The sequence below is a fragment of the Panthera pardus genome, unplaced genomic scaffold (assembly GCF_024362965.1).
Source record: "Panthera pardus isolate Hobbes unplaced genomic scaffold, ASM2436296v1 HiC_scaffold_4, whole genome shotgun sequence".
Taxonomy (NCBI): domain Eukaryota; kingdom Metazoa; phylum Chordata; class Mammalia; order Carnivora; family Felidae; genus Panthera; species Panthera pardus.
In genome coordinates this window covers 5,538,891-5,562,346 of record NW_026526969.1, presented here as the reverse complement: position 1 = coordinate 5,562,346, position 23,456 = coordinate 5,538,891, and the positions used below count along the sequence as shown (strand labels likewise).

The window sequence follows — 23,456 nt, the reverse complement described above, 5'->3', positions numbered from 1 at the left end:
GGAACTGCCAAATTGTATTCCACCGTGGAACATCATTTGACATTCCTAATGGCAGTGCACAAGGGTTCCGCTTTCTCCACATCTTCGCCAACATTTGCTATTTGGTGTTTATGTGTTGTATTTTTACAGTGTTTCAGATTCCGCTGAGGCTCCTTGCTGATACCCGAGTATCAGAAAGTGTTTTCCAAAGAGACCGATAGGCTTATTATAAAGGAATCTTAGATATCGTTTGTCCTGCAAACTATTTCCTCAGTAAGAAAGAAGAAATTCTCTTCCACAGCGTCAGTCTGCTGTACCCACTCAGCGTGGGCCTGGGACGAACGCCGCTTTGCATCCACGTCCTGTGTTGAACTGTCGTAAACTGTCACTGGGTTGTGGAGTTTACAGTCTCCTCTCACTCTCACTTGGGAGAGATTTTAACTGGTTGTGGGTGACATCTGAATTTATTTTGGGGGGTTATGCCGACATATTATGGAAATTAGTGGGACAGCTAGGGGATAGATTTTCTATCTTAGAGGGTAGGAGTTTTTGACAACTCAAATACTCAGTCTCTGAGCCTTATGTTTTCTCTCAGGCAAGAAAACTGTAAATGAGGCCATCTGTGGGGGACCCTCACCAGCTCTGAACGTATGTTTAGAAGAACATTGTGAATTTCTGCCGCTCACTTTCTTACTGCTTTCCCAGGGATCATGGCCCAAGTAGCAATGTCTACCCTGCCCGTCGAAGATGAGGAGTCCTCGGAGAGCAGGATGGTGGTGACGTTCCTTATGTCTGCTCTTGAGTCCATGGTGAGATGGCCTTACTGTCCTATAAAATTTTTATAGTTGGATAGGATTGAGCCGGTGGGTGAGACTGATTTGTTTTTGTAAACATATAGTACGCTTTCTGGTATGAAAAGAAGAGGTTTTTTGCTTAAATAATAATTATGGATTTAAGCCTTTCAAATCATTTTGTTACCATGTTTCAGAATATTCTTAACTTCGGTCAATATTTTATGTTTTACATTCAATTGCAATTGTTTACCTACCAATATCTTAGGCAATATCTTGTTTTGCAAGCATTGGCTTTGAATTTATGTGTAATATTTGGAGCCACTCAGAGTGAGTTTGTATATTCTAGGGTGGTGCTGGTGTTTTATTGTATCTGTATAAAGAACACTGGCAGGATATGGAGGCCCTGAGAGCCTGCTCACTATTTCTGTTCATATGTGCTGTGACCCACAGTGCACCTTACTCTACCGCCTTTTACTGCGTATGTAGTGTGTTAGCTCTTTATTTATTTATTTATTTATTTTTTAATTTTTTTTTAACGTTTATTTATTTTTGAGACAGAGAGAGACCGAGCATGAACGGGGGAGGGGCAGAGAGAGAGGGAGACACAGAATCGGAAGCAGGCTCCAGGCTCTGGGCCATCAGCCCAGAGCCCGACGCGGGGCTCGAACTCACGGACCGCGAGATCGTGACCTGAGCCGAAGTCGGACGCTCAACCGACTGAGCCACCCAGACGCCCCTAGCTCTTTATTTTTAAGAAACCTGTATCGTATACTTAATTATAGCAAACTATTAAGTATTCTTCTTTTGCTGTATTTTTGTATTACTGTGATGGTAGTAATACAACTTAATCATGTTTTTACAGAACTATAGCTAGAAACATAGTATTTCAGCCTGCAGATTTCTATGCATCAGACTTAGGTATTTTCTGATGTTGAAATTAAATATAGTATACTCTAAGTAGGAGGAGGCTATGTATTTTCCTGCCTAGTTATTGACTAGTATTAGATAGCATTTAATCTCACAGGTGTCAGTATAAAATAATTGGTGGGTTGGTTACCCTCCCCGCCTTAAGGCATTATTTTCCTTCTTTGTACTATTTGAGAATTTTGAAAAATAATTTCCTTAAAGACAGAAAGTTTAGTATCTGTTCAGTGGCTGTATACTGTTACTTTCTGAACGTAACTTATTTCTACCTTGTGTTCCTAAAAGCAGCCAACGTTTGTGGCTATAATGTTATTTTATTTACTTAAAAAAAAAAATTTTTTTTAACATTTATTTATTTATTTATTTATTTAACATTTATTTATTTTTGAGACAGAGAGAAACAGAGCATGAATGGGGGAGCGTCAGAGAGAGGGAGACACAGAGTCCGAAACAGGCTCCAGGCTCTGAGCTGTCAGCACAGAGCCCGACGCGGGGCTTGAACTCACGGACCGCGAGATCATGACCTGAGCCGAAGTCGGCCGGTCAACCAACTGAGCCACCCAGGCGCCCCTTTAACGTTTATTTTTGGGAGAGAGGTAGACAGACAGAGTGTGAGCCATGGAGGGGCAGAGAGAGAGAGGGAGACAGAATGTGAAGCAGGCTCCAGGCTCTGAGCTGTCAGCACAGAGCCTGATGTGGGGCTCGAACCCACAAACCATGAGACCATGACCTGAGCCGAAGTTGGACGCTTAATCAACTGAGCCACCCAGGTGCCCCTGTTTTATTTCTTTTTTAAATGTTGATTTATTTTTGAGAGAGAGAGACAGAATGAGGGGTAAAGAGAGAGGAGAGAAAGAATCCCAAGCAGGCTCCACACTGTCAGCACAGAGCCCGATGCAGAGCTCAAACCCACAAACCCTCAGATCATGACCTGAGCCAAAATTGAGTCAGACGCCTAACTGACTGAGCCGCCCAGGTGCCCCTGTGGCTGTAATGTTAAATGATAGGTTAGAGATTAAATTCTACTCTGTTTATTAAAATAATTTTCTTTAATACTATACCGTACGTAGAAGAACATGGTCATATAGGACCCATTCTCTTCCTTTAAACTGTCTTTATAATTTTCTTAGGCAAAGTCATTTCATTATTCTCAGCCTTTATTTCCTCCTCACATTCCTGGTTGTAAATTATGAAGTATCATTATAGGTGTATAGGTCAGTTTCATCTTTCCTTTGGCTCATAGATTTCTTTGATCTAATCCTTGGGCTGTACATGCATCTTGCTTTGCCATTTCATAAATACTGCCTTTGGTGACAGGAATGTCCAACTAAGTGTGGATAGTGGAGTAGGCAAGCACCCTGTCCATACCTAAGTAAGTAAATAACACTTCCTTTTGGGTGAGCAGCCACAGTATATCTCATGTAAATATAACATAACGAAATTATGGGATGGCGTTATTCTTCATGCTCAGAACAATTGTTGACTCATCTCTAGGTCAGAAGTTCTGCACTGTGACTTTATTATATTTCAAAAGATATCTGATCATCTCAGTAGTTTTAAAATTATACATGATAATGTTGTAGAGCAGTATTATGCAAATCATTTTTATTTAAGAAATTAGGGAATGGTCCTTGTGTAAATAAAAACCAAATAGAGGAAAGCTGTGGTTTGCAACAAATGATACTGAGAACATAGAGTATTTGGTCCAAACAAAACAAATCAACAACAAAAACCAAAAGAAAACCCAAAAAACTTCAAGTGTTTATTACGTACCAAGTTGAAATTCTAGATGAGTAAAAAAAATAATATATCAGGGCAAATTTTAAAAACCAGAAGAAAAAATATATAATTGTATATTTAATTTCATAAACAGCTTTTCTGTGCCTAAAATAAGTGAGGTACTTTTGTGCATCAGTAGGGAAACAGACTACTAACATAGAAGAATAAGCAGAGTATATGTTAATTTATAGAAAAATATCTAAGGTACAATACTCTTTAATTTTGATACTAGCTAATTAGTGGATTATTGATTATACTAAGATACCCTTTTAAAATGTTTCTTGAAATGTTACACTGTATCATTTTTGAGATTTTTGTGAGTTCGCTCTTGTAGAAGCTCAGATGGGAGCGTAAACTGATAGAACCTTCTTAGCAGTCTGCAGTAGGTTTTGAGAACCTTAGAAGTATTTGCTTTCAGAGTCGAAAGTTTTTTGACTCTTGTTTCTATTTTGTCCCCGGATTATTATTTCAGTGTTATTTTAAGGAATGATACTTAGAATCGCCGATATTTCCAATAATATTAGTACTAAATGAATTATTGTACATCCATAAAATGGAATGTTATAGAAGTTTTTAAGATTTTTAAGAACTTCTAATTTCATAGGAATGTACTTAGGAGAAGCCCTACTTAGTAAAAATATACTCGCCCAACACGATTCCCATTGTGTATATTCATACAGAGATACTTGTGGAGTTGGCATTATGTGGTAGATGTTGTGACGTGGCTTCAACCTCCCTTTAGGACTGATGGCACTAATTCCCCCAGCTGCTGTGAGCATTCGAGGCTCCCCTGCCCAAGGTCTCCCCTTTCTTTGGGGGGGAGCATCCCAGCTCTGGAGCTCCCCTGATGCAGCTGCACCAGTGATCAGCTCTCCCTGTGCCTGTGCCGAGTTCGGTGCCCCTCACGTCTCACGGGTGTTGCTATTGAGAGTACCCACCAGTAAGCCCGTGTGCAAATCTGAGTCTGTTTCACGGGGATTTGGCCTGTAACAGATTGCAAGGGATTTCTGCCTTGTTTTCTTAAAAATTCTGCTTTCTCCTGTTTAAAATTGGGGTTCAAAACTGTAGAAAGAGAGCTACTTGTAAAAAATGGTGACTCTCTTCTTTATGTGATTATCTAAGCCAGAAACTAGGAACTTCATCTAATTCCAGATTCTGTAGTAAGAGTTGAAGTGAGATGTTTTATTCATCCAGCAGAAATAGTACTTTTAAACACCTGTATGTAACATAAGGTTTGCTTATTTGTATTTCAGTGTAAAGAATTGGCCAAGTCCAAGGCAGAAGTGGCCTGTATCGCAGTGTATGAAACAGATGTGTTTGTCGTTGGAACCGAGAGAGGACGTGCTTTTGTCAACACCAGAAAGGATTTTCAGAAAGATTTTGTAAAATATTGTAAGTATTATACTTTTATTATGCCTAAAGCAGAATGACATTTATACTAAAAGGATGTTCTAAAATGTCTACAGAGACGTGCTCCAAATGAATCACAGGCATGGTAATATATAAGGGTAAAATTTACTGAAGAGTGTGAGAAAAATGGTGAATGTGTACTGTTCTGTGTTCCTTTCTCGGCATTACTTTGGATTAGTGGCACAAAGAGAGAAGGTAGAGAAATTTTGAATTGATTTAAGGTTCTTATTTAAATAACATTTATTTTCTTGATAGATATTTGGTGTGTTCAAAACAGGTCTTTCAGTGTGCATTAAATTCGTGTAAGCACAATGCAAAGTTAGGTCTCTGATTCTCTTAGTGGAACCAGCTGGTCAGAGTCCTCAGTGAGTTTTGGGATCCTCCAGTTGGGAGTTCATCCAGTCGGTGAGAACTTACTAGATACTGGCACGAATGCAGTAGAGAAAAGTGCCGTAAGATGTTAATACCTATGGCCTTTCACAGACCCACAGTTTCTGTATCTGTGTTGTGTTTTTGTTTTTGTTTTTAAATTTTTTTTTAATGTTTATTTATTTTTGAGACAGAGAGAGACAGAGCATGAATGGGGGAGGGTCAGAGAGAGAGGGAGACACAGAATCCGAAACAGGCTCCAGGCTCTGAGCTGTCAGCACAGAGCCCGACGCGGGGCTCGAACTCACGGACCGCGAGATCATGACCTGAGCCAAAGTCGGACGTTTAACCGACTGAGCCACCCAGGCGCCCCTGTTTTTGTTTTTTTTAATATATATATTTTTTAACGTTTATTTATTTTTGAGAGAAAAGAGAGCGTGAGTGGGAGAAGGACAGGGAGAGAGGGAGACACAAAACTGGAAACAGGCTTCAGGCTCTGAGCTGCCAGCAGAGCCCGATGCGGGGCTTGAACTCACGAGCGGTGAAATCATGACCTGAGCTGAAGTTGTACACTTAACTGACTGAGCCACCAGGCGCCCCTTCTGTATCTGTGTTTAACCTAACGCTGTCCACAGGTTTTATGTTGACTCAATGATATAGCTTCTACTTCAACATGGAAAGAGAACAAAATGGTGGGGATGTCTGTTTATAGGCATTTAATATACGTACATATCCTTTTTTTTTTTAAACGTTTATTCATTTTTGAGAGACAGAGACAGGCTGTGAGCAGGGGAGGGACAGAGAGGGAGGGTGACACAGAATCCGAAGCAGGCTCCAGGCTCTGAGCTGTCAGCGCAGAGCCTGATGCGGGGCTCAAACTCAACTGGGACACCATGACCTGAACTGAAGTCGGCTGCCTAACCGACTGAGCCACCCAGGTGCCCCTCCTAAGTATATATCTTTAAGTGCCAAACTTAAATTTCCATTATCTAGTTAGATCCAATTCATGATAAATTGAGTGGATCATGGGTGAATAAAATTAGTTTTCTTAATTTATTAATTTCAGTTGTCAATTGTATTTTTAGTCCTTTAAAAAAAAATATCTTCTCTCCACTGCATGCCTCCCTCCACCCCCACTATAATCTTTATAAGCTTTATGGCAGTATAATTCATTAAAAATTTTTTTTTCATTATTTCTGATCATTTTGAGAATTTTAAGGCTTCGATTATGTTTGTGTGTTTAAGTTTATAGTAATAATGTTTTGATTATGTGTGTATCAGCTGCCATCTGTCCCATGAATACTATAATCCCCCTGGCAGCTGTGTTTATATTCCCGTTCCCTACACTGCCTTGCTTATGTGGTTCTCCAGTGGTTAGAGCTAAGCATTAGGGGGACTTGTCCTCAGTTGCAAACTGTACTCCCTGCCTATTAGTATTCATACTTTCTTTTTGTTACCAGTAATTCAGTGCTCCAGAGAATAATCTTCGGATGTAATTCTTAAGTGCATAATATTTGTTTATAGAATCTATTTTGCAGATAAGGATCAATAGTGGTCTTCTGTAACCTAATCAGTAGGTTTATGAGTCAGTTTTAGAAATTCTTGGGGGAGACTTGTCTTTCCCAGGGGCTGGAAAAGCACTATCCAGGAAAAATAATATGATGCGAATCACTCCTAGAATTTGAAATTTTTTAGTTACGACATTCATAAGAAAGAGAAACAAGGGAAATTTATTTACTGGTTATAGTTTAACCCAGTCTATTTAAAACATTATCATTCAACATGTGATCAACCTAAAAACTATGACTGGGATATTTTGCGTACTCTTTTTTTGTACTAAGTTTTCAAAATGTAGTATGTATTGCAAACTTACAGCACATCTTAGTTTGGACTGGTACATTGCAGGTGTTCATTAGCCACACACAGGTGGTTATGTGTTAGACTTTTCCAACCTGGACTGTGTTTTGTGGTGATGATAATCTCATATTCAAGTTTGTAGCTGATAAATTACTCTGAAGACGTGTCTTTTTTATTTTATTTTATTAAATTTTTTTTTAATGTTTATTTATTTTTGAGACAGGGAGAGACAGAGCACGAACAGGGGAGGGTCAGAGAGAGGGAGACACAGAATCTGAAACAGGCTCCAGGCTCCGAGCTGTCAGCACAGAGCCCGACGCGGGGCTCGAACTCACGGACCGTGAGATCATGACCTGAGCCGAAGTCGGACGCTTAACCGACTGAGCCACCCAGGCACCCCAAGACGTGTCTTTTTTAAAACTACTAGTAGTTAATTTTTACTTTACAGAATTTTTAGTTATAGCAACACTTATTTCAGAGATGATGATCATTTCTTACTATTTTTATTCAAGCCATTTATGTCTTATGTTTTTATTTTTAAAGCTTAAAAAATTATATTTATCTGTCAAGTAAGCCCTGTGCCCAGCATGGGGTTCAAACTCACCAGTCCAAAAGATCCAAGAGTCGCACGCTCCACTGACTAAGCCAGCCAAGCTTAATTATTTTTAAATTCCCCCTCATCCCTTTTTTTCTGTCTTTTTATAACAAATCATAAATATTAGAATATAGAAAAAAAATACCTGAAACCAACATTGCACTGTATGTTAACTAGCTAGAATTTAAAAATTTGACAAAAATAAAATAAAGCGAGAAACAAAGAATATAGGAAAAAAATACTCTTTTTAAAAAAAATTTAAGTTTATTTATTTTTGAGAGAGGGAGAGGGGAGAGAGAGAGAGAGAGAGAGAGAGAGAGAGAGCGCGCGAGCGAGCGCGCCAGGATGCCAAGCGGGCTCGAGGGCTCAATCTCCTGAATCGTGGGATCATGACCTGAGCCAAGACCAAAAGTCCAACATTCAACTGACTGAGCCACCCAGGTACCCCTAGGACAAAATACTCCTACTGAAAGCCAGGTATTAAGGTAGTGGAGATGAGCCTTTTATGTCATTAATTGCTTTACAGGTGTTGAAGAAGAGGAAAAGGCTGCAGAGATGCATAAGATGAAATCTACAACCCCAACAAATCGGATGAGTGTAGACGCTGTAGAGATTGAAACGCTCAGGAAAACAGTTGAGGACTACTTCTGCTTTTGCTATGGTAAGGTTCTACACTTACATTTTCTAAAAGAGACATTATGTAAAGGGTAGATGGTGTAACTGCTTTAACACTCGTACAGCACACCTTGACAGACTGCCCAGACCTCTTGGGGTAACATCAGGAATGATCTCACTTTCTAGTTCTGGTTCAAACTAGAACCCAGAAATAAGCAAATGCACCTATTAGAGCTGTGGGGTAGGGTTTTTTGTTTTCTTTTTCTTCTTTTCAAGAGCAGTTTTAGGTTTATAGGAAAAGGAAGAGGAAGGTAGATTTACTGTGTAGCCCCTGGCTCAATACATGCATAGCCGCCCCCCCACCAGAGAACCTACATTAACACCTCATAATCACCCAGAGACCTGTTTGTTTTTGACTTCTGTGCTGATCTCACCGATCCCCCCTTTTTTGTTAACCTAATCACACGGCAAACAAAGCTCTTAAGAAAAACAGTCAGAGGGAGAGGATACCAGTTACACTGTGAGGCCGTAGGTAAAATTCATCTCTGGGGAATGGGGTTTCTAGCATCTCTGGGCTTACTGCCTGATGTCCGCACACAAAAATGCTAGAACACACTTGGTTGTGAATGGCGATCGTATTTATGTAGTAAGTTTTTGATGAGAATATTGGCAAAACATCGCCGGATATTTTTAACAGTTGGATTTGTCAGGCTTCCATGTTCTGGTGCTGAATTGGATATGAAAAGATCATGTTATAACAACGCAAGGCCATTGTAAAGAAAGACAATAGTGGAAGAAATGAGCTATTGTTCTTTTCATTTTGTATAGGTTTTATATAAATATTTTATATACTTTTTATTTTGCTCTTGTGGATATGTTTCAGGCTTAGAAATTCTAACATGGGAATAGGGCCCTCTTGATATTTTGAAGTCGCTTTGAAGTCAGATATTACAAAACAGTATGAATGCCGTTTGTGAAGCCATGATAAACTAATGATGGTTTTGTTTTTTAATCTTAACATTGAATGATGTTTACTTCTTTCTGCCTCACCCCTGTCCCTCACCCCCAGGGAAAGCTTTAGGCAAATCAACAGTGGTTCCTGTTCCATATGAGAAGATGTTACGAGATCAGTCAGCTGTGGTTGTGCAGGGGCTTCCGGAAGGAGTTGCCTTTAAACACCCCGAGAACTATGATCTTGCCACCTTGAAATGGATTTTAGAGAACAAAGCAGGAATTTCATTTATTATTAAGAGGTGAAGTACTTTCTCCCTTGCCCATTAAGAGTTTATTCATATAAAGTTGAATATTCACCTTATTTTAATATATTAAAGAATTTTTTTTAATTCTTTATTTTTGAGAGAGCGAGAGCGAGCGAGCACGCGCGTGTCCATGAGTGGGGAGGGGCAAAGGGGGGGCGGGGACAGAGGATCTGAAGCGGGGTCTGCGCTGACAGCAGAGAGTTTGATGCAGGGCTTGAACCCATGGACTGTGAGATCATGACCTGAGCCGCAGTCAGATGTTTAACTGACTGAGCCACCCAGGCACCCCATATATTTTAAAAACTCTTGTTTACTGTAGAAGTCATTTAAATTTAAGGTTTACAGTAATTTTGTGTATTCATGTATAGTTTTTTGTTTTGTTTTAATACAGACCTTTCCTGGAGCCAAAGAAGCACCTAGGTAAGTGATTATTTTGCTTACTCATACTTCCTAAACTGTCTTTTGGGCCAAATTTAACACGTTTTACTAATTTCTCTTTTTTCTTTGAGAATATGACATAAGACCTTTTGGAGTGGGGTGTTATATATAAACCAATGAAAGGTCACTGAGCTGAAAAAGTAGAGACTTGCTTTGCTACTTTTTTAATGACATAGTCAAGGTTTTATTGTGGGCAATATGTTCAATCATAGACTGGATCTGCCATCATTAGCCAGAATTAAGAGGATGGCTTAATTTATCTAGTGTTCATTGATCAGGCACAGAATTAGTGAGCATAAGATTGGGTGGGGATGGGATACACAACTGTGCATAAGCATTAAAGCTTTTGAGCTTTAATGGAAAGAGATAAAAAGCCCATAAAGTCACTACATCAAGAGCATAGCTGCACAGTGTAGGGATAGCTAAAGAAAATGCTTTGCAAGTTTGTTGTAAGAAGGATTTGTTTATAGCCCAGGAAGGCTTTTTTTTTTTTTTTTTTTTAATTTTTTTTTTTTTTTAAATTTTTTTTTTTTCAACGTTTTTTATTTATTTTTGGGACAGAGAGAGACAGAGCATGAACGGGGGAGGGGCAGAGAGAGAGGGAGACACAGAATCGGAAACAGGCTCCAGGCTCCGAGCCATCAGCCCAGAGCCTGACGCGGGGCTCGAACTCACGGGCCGCGAGATCGTGACCTGGCTGAAGTCGGACGCTTAACCGACTGCGCCACCCAGGCGCCCCTAGCCCAGGAAGGCTTTTGAGTTGGAGAGGGCATTAAGATGGGTCCTTGAAGAGCGAGGAGGATTTCAACAGAACTTCCTTTGGGGAAGGTTAAGCCATTGAATTTGAAGGGCAAAGTGATTTTTAGGAGACTGGTGCCTTTTGGAGGCAGGTTTGTTTGAGACTTTTGGAAATAAATGACCATTATCATTGGCGACCTCTTAACCAGTACAAGGAAGAAAGGACAAAATAATATATACACACCCAATATATTTTATTTTTTGTTAAGTAACCTTTGTTTCATTCTTACCATGATGAAAAGATTAAGTTGTTAGAAGCTTTGTTGAGGTATAATTGGCATGCCATAAAATTCGCCTGTTTCAAGCATCCAATTCAGTGGGCTTTGGTAAATTTACGGTGATAAAGTTTGAAAAGTTTACAGTCATTGTCACAATCTAATTTTAGAATATTTTTATCTTCTTCTCTGTTACTTCATGAATGTTACATAAATTAGATCAGCATAATTCAGTTGAGGCTCATCCAGATCGTTGGGTATATCAGTAGTTATTTCCTTTTTCTTGCTGAATGCTAAGTATCCCTATGGATGAATATACCACTTGTTTATCCAGTCACGGGTTGGTAGAGCATTAGATTAGTAGATTCCACTTGGCTGTTACTACTGTGAACATACTTGAACAAGTTTTTGTCTGGACATGTACTCTAATTTCTCTTAGAGATATATACCTACGAGTGGAATGGCTGGGTCATAGACTGATTTTGCATTTAGCTTTAAAAAAACTGCCACACTGCTCTCCACCGTGCCTGCACCATTTATGTTCCTGCTAGCACTGTCTGCGAGTTCCAGTTTGTCCGCGTCCCTGTCAACACTTGTTAGTGACTTTGCGTTCTTAACCATCCTCGTGGGTGTGAAGTGGTCTCATTGTGGTTTTGATTGGGATAGCCCGAATTGCTAATAATGTTGCATATCTTTTCATGTGCTTATTGACCATTCTGTATATTCCTTGGAGTAAGGTCTGTTCGGGTCCTTTCCACAAAGTTGTTTGTGTTTTTATTATTGAGTTGTAAGAGTTCTTACATATTTTTGATACAAAGATTTTCTCCAGTTTGACAAGTTGTCTTTTGACAGTGTCCTGTGAGGAACAAAAGTTTTTAATTTTTGCAAAGCCCAATTTATTTTATCACTTGTGCTTCTGATCTTGTATATAAGATTGTTGCCTAACACAACGTTGTGAAGATGTGTCGTGTTTTTTTCTGTCACTTTTATAGCCTGTGTTGTTACATTTAGTTGTTACATTTAGGTCAGTTTTGTGTTTTCTTGTTTTCTTTTTTAATGTTTATTTGAGAGAGAGTGAGTGCACTCAGTGGGTAGGAGGCCAGAGAGAGCGGGAGCGAGAGAATCCCAAGCAGGCTCCGTGTTAGCACAGAGCCCGATGGCAGGCCCACCCTCACAAACTGAGGTCACGATCTGAGCTGAAATCAAGAGTCTGATACTTAGCTGACTGAGCCACCCAGGTGCCCCTGCGGTTAGTTTTGAGCTAATTTTTTATTACGGCGCATGGTAAGGGTGTAAATTCAGCTTTTGTGCCCGTGGCTGTCCAGTTGTTCCAGCGGTTTGTTGAAAAGACTGACCTTTCTCCCCAGAATTTCTTTGGCATTTTTGTTTCTTCTGCCTGTTTCTTGGCTTTCTGCATAGTGGGTCTTGTGTGTGTGAATCAGGACGGTTTACATCTTTGCAGTCTGAGTGCTTTTTATTTCTTGATCTTGTGCTTCTAGCAAGAATGTCCAACACGGTATCAAATGGAAGTGACCGTAACAGACATCGCCCTGTCCACATGAGGAGGAGGACATTCAGGCTTTTGCCATTTGTTAGCTGTGGGGTTTCTGTAGATGTCCCTCTTAAGATTGAGAGAGAAAAGATTTATTGTCTTTCTTCAATTAAAGCTTCGACTTTTTTCTTGATATTTTTCTCCCTGAAGTGTTCTAGATTAGTTTTAATCTGCCACTTGTATTTTTTGAAGTCTTCTGTTTTAGAAACTTCTTTTGAAACATTGGGGCCTGGTTGTTAATTAAATTATGTTTCTTTAAAAAAATTTTTTTTAATGTTTATTTTTGAGAGAGAGCTAGAGTGTGAGTAGGGGAGGTGTGCAGAGAGAGAGGGAGACACAGAATCCGAAACAGGCTCCAGGCTCTGAGCTGTCAGCACAGAGCCTGACGTGGGGTTCGAACTCATGAACTGTGAGATCATGACCTGAGCTGAAGTCAGATCAGACACTTAACCAACTGAGCCACCCAGGTGCCCCTAAACTATGTTTCTATAGGATATTTTATACTGAGTGGTGCAAGCAGGTGGGTTTGTATACCAACTTTTTTATCATACCAACTTGCAAAGTAATTAGAAAGTTGAGATTGTAATGGGATTGTATTTTCCAGATTTTTAAAATTATTTATTTTGAGAGGGAACAGGCACATGAGCGGGGGAGGGGCGGAGGGAGAGAGAGGGAAGGAGAATCCCAAGCAGGCTCCATGCTGTCAGCACAGAGCCCGACATGGGACTCGAACCCACGAACTGTGAGATCATGACCTGAGCCAAAGTTGGATGCTCAACCCACTGAGCCACCCAGGCGCCCCTGGCTTTTCTAGATTTTTAAGTATAAATGGAATCATAGTAGGTACTTTTTTGGTTTTCCTTTTTTTTTTAATGTTTATTTATTTTTAGAGAGAGCAAGTGTGAGCAAGGGAGGCAATGGGGGGGAGAGGGAGGGAGGGAGAGGGAGAGAGAGACAGAGAGACACTATCCCAAGCAGGCTCCCTGCTACAGCACAGAGCCCAATGCAGGGTTCGACCTCACGACCCCTGTGAGATCATGTCCTGAGCTGCAAACAAGAGTTGGACGCTTACTGACTGAACCCCCTCGGCGTCTCTTGTTTTGCTTTTTATTTTAAGATTGATCCTTATTCTTTCTATCAGTAGTTCATTATTTTACTGGTTAGTATTCCAATGTATAGCTATACCACAATTTGTTTACTCATTCACTTGCCCATGAAAATTTGAGTTTCTATATCTTGGCCTTAATTATAAAGAAAGCTGCTGTGAATGTTTGAAGGCACGTCTTTATACGAGCATACGTTTCAGTAAATACCTAAATTTGGAGTGGCAAATGGTGGTTATGTGTTTAATTTTTTAGGAAAGCACCAAACTGGTTTTCAGCAAGATTTACTCCACTGGCCGTTCCCGCCAGAAGGGAGAGCACTCCAGTTACTCGACTTTTTCATCAACATGCGGTGGCATCCATCTCTCTTGTTTCCTTTTTATGTTTTTCAAACATAAAATGCATGCTTTTTTAGTATATGTAACATTCAGGGTTGTAAGGTGTATGCTTCCATGGGTCTTAGTATCTTTACAAGATGGACACCGTCACCAGCATGTAATTCCAGAACATTCTCGTCACCCCCAAATAAAAACCCTGTACCTGTTAGCCAGTCACAGCTTTCCAGTCCTCGTGAGCCAAATGGAGTCATGATAGAACTTTCTGTCAGCACTCCTGCATCAGTAGAGGCTTCTTCTACATTGGCAGGGTAATAGTACATTGCTTTTCTTTATTGCATCGGTAAAAATAGGAGCTTTTTCCTTAAGTCGGGGAGGGTGCTGGCCGGTGAGGGGATGAACGCCGTCAGGATTGTCACCCCACTTCCTTTCCTTACAGGGGAGGACAAAGGACACTGTCGTGTGGAGTCACCGGGTACTCCCTCCAGCTTGATCCAGAGCTGTGGGCGCCCCTCCTCCCCTACTGTCTGCTCAGGACCTTTGGAAATGTTAGTCATATTGAAAGTGTGCGAAAAACCTGAATCTCATTTTTCTTTTCTTTTTTTTTTTGTACATAGGTGGTCGTGTGATGGTAACAGATGCTGAAAGGTCAATGCTATCTCCAGGTGGAAGGTAAAACATAGTTCATCAGTACGAATAAACTTCCATGCCATAGCGGTTTTTAGTCTTTAGGAATTTGAGGTAGTAGAATATTAAAAAGGACCATATCACATATCTTGATGTTTTATATTCAACTGATTGATTTGGGGTCCTATGAAAATGCAGTTTCTGACCAAGTACTTCCTGGGGGAAGCTAATGTGATAGATTGATAACTACATGGGGAATAGGAGGGCCTTGTAGTACAGTGGAATTTGCAAGTTACTATTATACTGTTGTACCCAAAAATTGATTGGGATTAAAGTACTAAATTCAGTTGACAAGTTATATATGCAAAGAAATAAATACGTACATTTAAAGTTAAGTCAGGTTTGCGTTGAGCTTGGTCACGTGAGGACCTGACTGCTGTGTGGCCGCCCGCACCTGCGCACTGCTTTATCCTGCCTTCTTTTCTTTTCAGCTGTGGCCCCATCAAAGTGAAAACTGAGCCCACGGAAGATTCTGGTATGTACTTGTGCTTTTAGAGTCCTCTATGAAATTTAAGTAAGGAAACCTTTCCCTTAACTTAGAAGGTTGTATTTTGACGCATTATTTCCGATAATGCTTTGATGAGAAGCAGACAGAACAAATTTATTCCACCGGTGACATGATTTCTTAAGTGTTAGACATATTATGCTTAACACCTAAAAAGTTGAGTTACTAAGTGTTACCCAGAAGTTTGTTGCTAATTACCCATTTGTAAACAAAATTTATTATTAGGTTTTCCCCCCAGTTATATAGGAATAATAGTGTAAAATGTCAGCTGGTTCTACAGTGCTTTTTATACAAACCCATCAAATGTCCTCTTACTGTCCCTTCTCCCCTGCACTCTTGTTTCTGCCCTCCAAGGAGACTGCTTTTAACTCTAAGCTGGTTTGAGTGTTGAGTTCCTTATTTTATTTTATTTTTTAACATTTATTTATTTTAGAAGGAGGGTGAGCATGAGTGGGGGAGAGGGGCAGAAAGACGGAGGCAGACAGAGGATCCAAAGCAGGCTCTGTGCTGACAAGAGGGAGCTTGATGTGAGGCTTGAGCTCAGGACCTGAGCCTAAGTCATGTGTTTAACCAGCTGAGCCACCCAGGCACCCCTGAATTCCTTATTTTTAAATGTCATGCTTTTAGTGTTATTCTATATAGATAGTTTTGGATAGCTTTATGGAGATACAGTTTACGTGCCATTGAATTCACCTGCCCTAAAGTATAAGATTCAGTGGTGTTGAGTACATCTATAGAGTTTTGCAGTTATTGCCACAGTCTAATTTTGGAACATTTCTGTCATCCTAAATGGAAAGCTGGTGCCCAAATAGAAGCCCTGTTCCCACCATTAGTCTACTTTTTGGGTTTTGTAGGCTTAGCTGGACATTTCCTATGAATGGAATCATACAATATGTGGTGTTCTGCATTTTGATTCTTTTACTCCGCATCATCTTCGACAATAGTTGTAGGGTTCATACCTGAATGTTATTCCATTGTATGCATATACTACCATTTCTTTATCCATTTACCGTTTGGCGGGCATTTGAGTTGTTTCCATTTTTTGGCTGTCTCGAATAACATGGATGGTTAGGAATACTCCTATTTGTCTTCGTGTAGAAAAAATGTCTTCATTTCCCTTGGGTAGATACCCGGGAGTGAATTGCTCGTCCTATGGTAACTCCGTGCCTAACTAGTTAAGCAGCTGGCAAATTCTTTTCCCAAGTGGCTGCATGTTCTTAGCAGCAGTGTTTGGAGGTTTCACTTTCTCCATATCTTGGGCAACACATGGTATTGTCTCTCTTTTTTGAGTATAGCAATTCTAGTGAATATGAAGTGGTGTCTCATTGTGTATGGGTGTGGGGTTTATTTTTTTGTTTGTGCACTTGTAAATAGGTATTTTATTTTTAGAGCAGTTTTATTAGGTTCACGACAATTGAACGAAAGTACAGTGTTTCCATGTATCTTCTACCCCCACACATACATAGCAATACCTCCCCCCCAAACTATTAATATCCCGTGTCACATTGGTATTAAAAATGATGAACCATTATTACCCAGACTCCTTCGTTTACATTAGCGTTCAGTCTTGTGCATTCTGTGGGTTTCGATAACTGTATGATGAATGTTATCCCGCACTATAGTATACAGAATAGTACTACTGCTCTAAAACTCCCCTGTCCTCTGCCTGTTCTTCCGTCTGTCTTCTCTAACACCTGGTCATCCATCACTGATCCTTTTACTGTCTTCATCATTTTCCTTTTTCCAGAATGTCCTAGAATTGTGGTTTTAATTGGATTTTCCTGGGGCGCCTGGGTGGCTCAGTCGGTTGAGCGTCCGACTTCAGCTCAGATCATGATCTGGTGGTCTGTGAGTTTGAGCCCCGCGTCGGGCTCTGTGCTGACAGCTCGGAGCCTGGAGCCTCCTTCGGATTCTGTCTCCCTCTCTGTCTGTCCCCCCTCTCCCCCAACTCATGCTCTGTCTCTCTCAAAAATAAATAAACAGTAAAAAACAAGCAAACAGAACACATTTAATTGCGTTTTCCTAATGATGTTGGACATCATTTGATGTGCTCATTAGTTATTCATATATTACCTTTGATGAAATGTCTTTTTAATTTTTTTGCTTGTTCTTTAATTATGTTGTTTTTTTTTTTCTTTTTGGTTATCTATTTATTTATTATTGAAGTAGAGTTGACATACAGTGTTACTAGTTTCGGGTGTACAACGTAGTGATTCGATACTTCTATACATTATTCAATATAGTCCCATCTGTCACCATACAACCTTATTATAATATTGACTATATTCCCTATACTGTACTTTTTATCACAATGACGTGTATATTTTATAACTGTTTGTACCTTTTAATCTTTTTCACCTACTTTGCCCATCTCCTGATTCAACTCTGCTATGGCAATCAATAGTTTGTTCTCTGTATTTGAGTCTGGTTGGTTTTTTGTTACTCATTTGTTTTGTTTTTTAGTTCCACATAGAAGTGAAATCATATGGTATTTGTCTTTCTGACTTATTTCATGTAACATAATACCCTCTACGTCCATCCATGTTGTCACAAATGGCAAGATTTCATTCTTTTTTCTTTCTCCTTTTTTTTTTCCTCTTTCTTTTTTAATTCTTACTTATTAGAGTTCTTTTATATATTCTGGATTTTTGAAATTAGAAATAATGTTTTGCAAATATATTTTTCTGCTCTGGCTTTTCTTTTCATTTGCTTACCGGTATCCTTTGAAGCCTTAAAACTGCTTTGATTTTGATGCAGTTCAGTTTTTCAGATTTTTCTTTAATCACTTTTACTTTGGGTGTTACCCCTAGGAAACCTAAAATCTTTGTCTAACTTGAGGTCATGAAGAATTTCTCACTTACTGCATTTTTCTGGAATTGTGTAGTTTTAACTCCTGTGTTTAAGCCTAAGATCTGTTTTGAGTTCATTGTGCTTGTTGGAAGGGAAGGGAAGGGTCTGATTTCATCCTTTTGTGTGTGGACTACCCTGCCGCCCCAGCATCTGTTGAAAAGCTCTTGTTTCTTCGTTGGATTGCCTCAGCACCTGTCAGACAGCATGTGACCAGGTGTACTTCTGTGCCTTCAGTTCTGTTTCCTTGAACTCAGATGCCCCCCAGTCTTAGACCAATAGTACACTCTATCTCCTGTCGTTTTAAGGTTTGGTTTTATTATCTGTTAACATATGGAAAATGAGGATATAATTTTTTTACTATCTTCAATACTTTTTTTTTTTCCCCTTTCCCACTTTTACCATATATTTAAGTTGATTTTTATTGTTCGAGTACTTTCAGAACTGAGCATGGTCTTGGATATTTCAATTAACGTTTGCTTCTCCCCATGTCCCATTTCTAGGGCACAAGTGGTTCTGCCTGTTTATAAGACATACAGCTCTTCCTGACTTGATGACAATTTTATTGTTAGGATTTTTTTGTTACTCTGGTTCTATGAATGACAGCAACCTTGTGTTTAAAAATAATACATAACTTTATTATTTTTTATTTGTTTGTTTTGGGGGGAACACAAGCGGGGGAGGGGCAGACAGGGACAGAGGATCTGTACAGGCCCTGTGCTGACAGGCTGAGAGGAGTGAGCCCAGCGTGGGGCTCAGACTCATGAGCTGTGAGATCATGACCTGAGCTGAGGTTGGATGCTCAACTGACTGAGCCGCCCGGGTGCTCCCCCCATTTTTTAAAATATCTTCTGGGGCGCCTGGGTGGCGCAGTCGGTTAAGCGTCCGACTTCAGCCAGGTCACGATCTCGCGGTCCGTGAGTTCAGCCCCGCGTCAGGCTCTGGGCTGATGGCTCGGAGCCTGGAGCCTGTTTCCGATTCTGTGTCTCCCTCTCTCTCTGCCCCTCCCCCGTTCATGCTCTGTCTCTCTCTGTCCCAAAAATAAATAAAAAACGTTGAAAAAAAAATATCTTCTAAAAAATAATACATAGCTTTAAAAGATCATTGTATTATTACTAAGAATATATTTAATGATTAGCTTTGGTGATTGGCAACAAAAAATGGACATTTACTGCTTTTTCGTATTGAAGACATAACGTAAACTGTAACCTGAGCGTCAGCTATAGCTGGGGTCCAAAAGTTTCAATTGTGTAAAATGTAGTTTTGTATCATTGCTAAAAAGTAACATCTTCAGACTGATCTCCTGCAGGGGATGGAAGCCGTTTGTCAGTTTTGTCACATCACATTCACGCTTGCAGAACTTGTCATTGTGGGGCTTTCACCATCCTCCCAAGTTGGTTAAAAAATTATCCTGGGCTCCTGGCTGGCTCAGCTGTTACAGTGTGCCACTCTTGATCTCAGGCTTGTAAGTTCGAGTCCCACATTAGGTAGAAAGATTCCTTAAAAAAAGAAAAAAAATCTTTAAAAACAAATTACCTTGTGCAGTGAATTTCAGACTTAAAATTCACTTAGGAATGTAAGGATGAGATTAGAAAATCTCTAAACTCCCTTTCTCATGTTACTGAAATAACCAGAAATAATATATCATCTGAGTAGATGATAAAAAGGCAGCGGAAATCCTTAACCTGATGTGTCAGGCTGTCATACATAATTGTAAATGCCAGCCCATCATTGTGTTGAATTTTTTTTTAATGTGTATGTATTTTTGAGAGAGAGAAACAGAGCCGGAGTGTGAGTAGGGGAGGGGCAGAGAGAGAGGGAGACAGACTTTGTCAGCGCAGAGCCCTGCGTGGGCCTGGAACCCCCCAGACCATGAGATCATGACCTGAGCCGAAGTCAGACACCCCCTCCATCATTGTGTTTAAGAGTGAACTACCAGAAGTACTGTTTGTAAAACAGAGAGGCAGCTTTTCACCAGTTTCTTACCAGAATTCTAGTACAAACCAGTACAAGTATGAGGTGTAAGTAATTAGAAAGTGGAGGGCACCATTGACTTGTACGTGTGATTATGAATGTAGAACACCAGAGAATCAACTAGAAAACGGGAAACAAAATACCGATAGTTTGATGTGACTTTGTAAAGAATTCCAGATATAATAAGAGTTTAGAATTAAAGCCTTTAGAAAAAAAATTAGTAGTCCTTTGAGTGATTTCTAAGCAATACGTTTGACTAAGAAAGAATTAAACATTAAGGATGACAAGGTCAGCCAAAATGTGTCAAAGCACATGTGAGACACAGGGAATGGCTGTTTGCAAGACAAATGACAAACCTTGTTGTATTTGACTTATAAAGAGCTAACCCAAAAAATAAACGATCAAAGATTGTAGAAGCAAGGGAAAATGCTAAGTCTAGTTAAGGAAATGTAGATAAAAATCCAAGAAAGATGAAGTTTAGCTAGCAGATGGCAAACATTCTGCTCATACTCCACAAAGAACAGGGAGAAACAGATTTAAAAGTTGTTTTTTTTTTTTTTTAATTTATTTATTTTTGAGAGAGAGAGAGAGAAAGAAAGGGTGTGTGTGAGTGAGCAGGGTAAGGGCACACAGAGAGAGAGGGAGATAGGAGACAGAATCCCAAGCAGGCTCCATGCTGTCAGCACATAGCCTGATGCGGGGCTTGAACTCACAAACCACGAGATCATGACCTGAGCCCAAAAGGGATGCTCAACTTACTGAGCTACCCAGGTGCCACAGGCTTAAAAATTCTTGATGACTGTTTAAATTGTTGGTTTCTTACAGATGATGCTTTGGTATTTCATACTATTTATTTTATTTTATTATTTCTTTAAGATTTTCTTTTTAAGTAATCTCTACACCCAACGTGGGGTTGGAACTCACAACCCCAAGATCAAGAATTGCATGCCTGGGGCGCCTGGGGGGCTCAGTAGGTTAAGCATCCAACTTCAGCTCAGGTCATGATCCCACAGTTTGTGGGTTCAAGCCCCGGGTCGGGCTCTGTGCTGACAGCTCAGAGCCTGGAGCCTGCTTTGGATTCTGTGTCTCCCTCTCTCTCTGCCCCTCCCCTGCTTGTGCTCTCTTTCTCTGTCTCTCAAAAATAAATAAATAAACATTTAAAAAAAAAAAAAAAAAAGAGTTGCATGCTTTATCGACTGAGCCACCCAGACGCCCCTCGCCATAATTTTTCACAACTTCCTTTCTTGCAGTACAAGGTGGTCAAGGTTCCTCGCACTTTCTCTAATCCAGCCCTAGGGTCAACCATTCCAGGAAACCCCGGGTCCTTTCTGAGGAGAATGATCTCAAGATGTCAGTATCTTGGTGGGAGGTGCGTCCATTGCCATTGGGAGGTTACTGCTTCCCAGTGGACGCAGCTTAGGAATCCGTGTGTGGGGGGAGTTTGTGTACACAAAAATATATACATACATGCATTTACAGCTATAGTTTTTCATGCCCACATCTTCTGTTCTCTTAACATCCCAAGGGGTTTTCCGTATCCCTCTGTTCCAATGAGAGTCCTTAGTCTGTTTTCTTCATTTGACCCATGTCCTGTTGTCTAACCCATGTCTCATCGTCACTGTCCTGCCCGGACTCCCGCTCTGACGTTCCTTGTCGGGCTGTCCGCAGCCCTGCCTACCCTCTTATCAGCCTGGGTCTCCTAAGGCCCTCACTTCCCCTGCCCTTCGTGTGAGTACACTTCTCACTCAGCCGGCCCACCCTGCTGCACTGAACCGCCCCGTGCCGCTGTCTGCCTTGCTCAGTGCCCTCTAATGGCGTTTGGGGTGAATAGCTGGGGAAAGGGGAAGCTGTGTTAATTGTGCCTGCGTGTGTGCGTGGGGCGGGGACAGCTTTTGTGTGTGGTGCAGACAGGCCGAGTGTTCGTTTTTTGGGGAGATCTGCAAGAGTGGTAGTGTTGAATGTCTTTATTGGGAGGAAGTATTCGAATCTGTTGCATTGTTTTACAGAAGGCTTTTTGTTGTTGTTTTTCATGCCACAGGAAACGTCAGTTTTCTGTTTAGCTTTTAGTTGATTGCACCTAAATCATCATTTTGCAAATTGTTTTCTCTCTTTTATTCATAGAGTCATCTCCTGAATAGTTTGTATCTAAAGATAAACGTGCTGAATTGAGAAAGATTGTATTTTACTGAATTCTTTAACCATCTTTGGGGACACAATAGCACTGCTCTTCTAGGGGTTTCTTTTTTCTCCTTGTGCTTTGTATCTTTATGTTCTTAATTTATCCTGCAATTGCTTTTAATATTTCCATTTTTAATTTTTTTAATGTTTATTTATTTATTTTGAGAGAGAGAAAGAGAGAGCCCGTGCGATTGTGGGAGGCACAGAGAGAGAGAGAGAGAGAGAGAGAGAGAGAGAGAGAGAGAATCCCAAGCAGGGTCCGCGCTCGGTGCAGATCCTGACGATACAGGACTTGATCTCCAGACGGTGAGATGGTGACCTGAACTGAAATCCAAAGAGTTGGAGGCTTAACCGACCGAGCCACCCAGGCACCCCTTGCTTCTTTCTTATGTATTTCTTGAATGGAGACAATTTAATGTAAAGGTTAACTAATGATTAACTTCGTATTAGAAGGAGTAGCTGAGGAGCCCTGTGAGTAACGACTCGAGGAGCTGGCCGCCACCCTAAAGTCTCAATTTTGCCTTCTGAGGTGGGAGGCCGTGGGACGGTACTGCTGTCTGAGGCGACGTGTGAAAACTGGTCCTGCTAGGGTCGGAAGAATTTCCCAGGGGGTCTTGCTCTCGCTATGGGAAGTGTCAGATTGAAGGAGGGTGCCAGCAGTGAGTGACCCTGACCGGAACGAGACGCGGGTTGGTTTTCTCATCTCTGGCCTCACAGCCTCCTCCCCGTTGCGTTCCCTGGGGAGTTTTTGCAAGGAGCCCGACCGGTTTGCCGTCCAGGCTCCAGCAGAGTCGGGGAGGGTGTCTGGAACTGGGACAGCAGCTCAGTGACCGCACTGGCTGCTGCCCCTGTGGCTGCTCATCCACACCCGCCCCTACATATTTGGGCTTCCTTGGAACAAAAGGACAACTGTTTCCGTCTCACAGCGTGTAGCTGCCCTTCCTACAGACTCCTCCACTTTTGCTCTCTCTCCAAAATGAGGAGTTCCAGGGTTCTAGCAGTTTCTGTCCCCTTCTCTGGGAGACTGATTAATGTCCCCTCCTGAGCTGTCTTACTTAGGTCTCACATTCACGCTCAGCCTGTTTGAATATTCTTTTTTTCTAAAGGCTAAGTGGCAAGGGAAACCTAACAAAACTTCTGTAAAATAACAATGCAGAGGAGAAGAGAGAACAGTTGGTACATCCAGATACACGTGTTTGCAGAAAGAAACACTCCCAACAAGGAAGAAAATACGTATAGTGTC

At 40.8% G+C, this 23,456-nt stretch overlaps 1 protein-coding gene across 6 annotated transcripts in view; it reads left to right on the top strand.

Moving 5' to 3' along the window:
* GTF2I (general transcription factor IIi) overlaps positions 1–23,456 on the top strand; it is a 107,791-nt gene that overhangs the window by 25,018 nt on the left and 59,317 nt on the right. For all 6 annotated transcript variants that reach the window (XM_053893991.1, XM_053893988.1, XM_053893990.1 and 3 more), the window contains exons 2-8: positions 685–788; positions 4,730–4,868; positions 8,234–8,368; positions 9,392–9,575; positions 9,973–10,001; positions 14,640–14,694; positions 15,141–15,184. In XM_053893991.1, coding sequence (XP_053749966.1) covers positions 690–788; positions 4,730–4,868; positions 8,234–8,368; positions 9,392–9,575; positions 9,973–10,001; positions 14,640–14,694; positions 15,141–15,184 — 685 coding nt within the window. In that variant the 5' untranslated portion in view covers positions 685–689. The remainder of the gene's footprint in view (positions 1–684; positions 789–4,729; positions 4,869–8,233; positions 8,369–9,391; positions 9,576–9,972; positions 10,002–14,639; positions 14,695–15,140; positions 15,185–23,456) is intronic.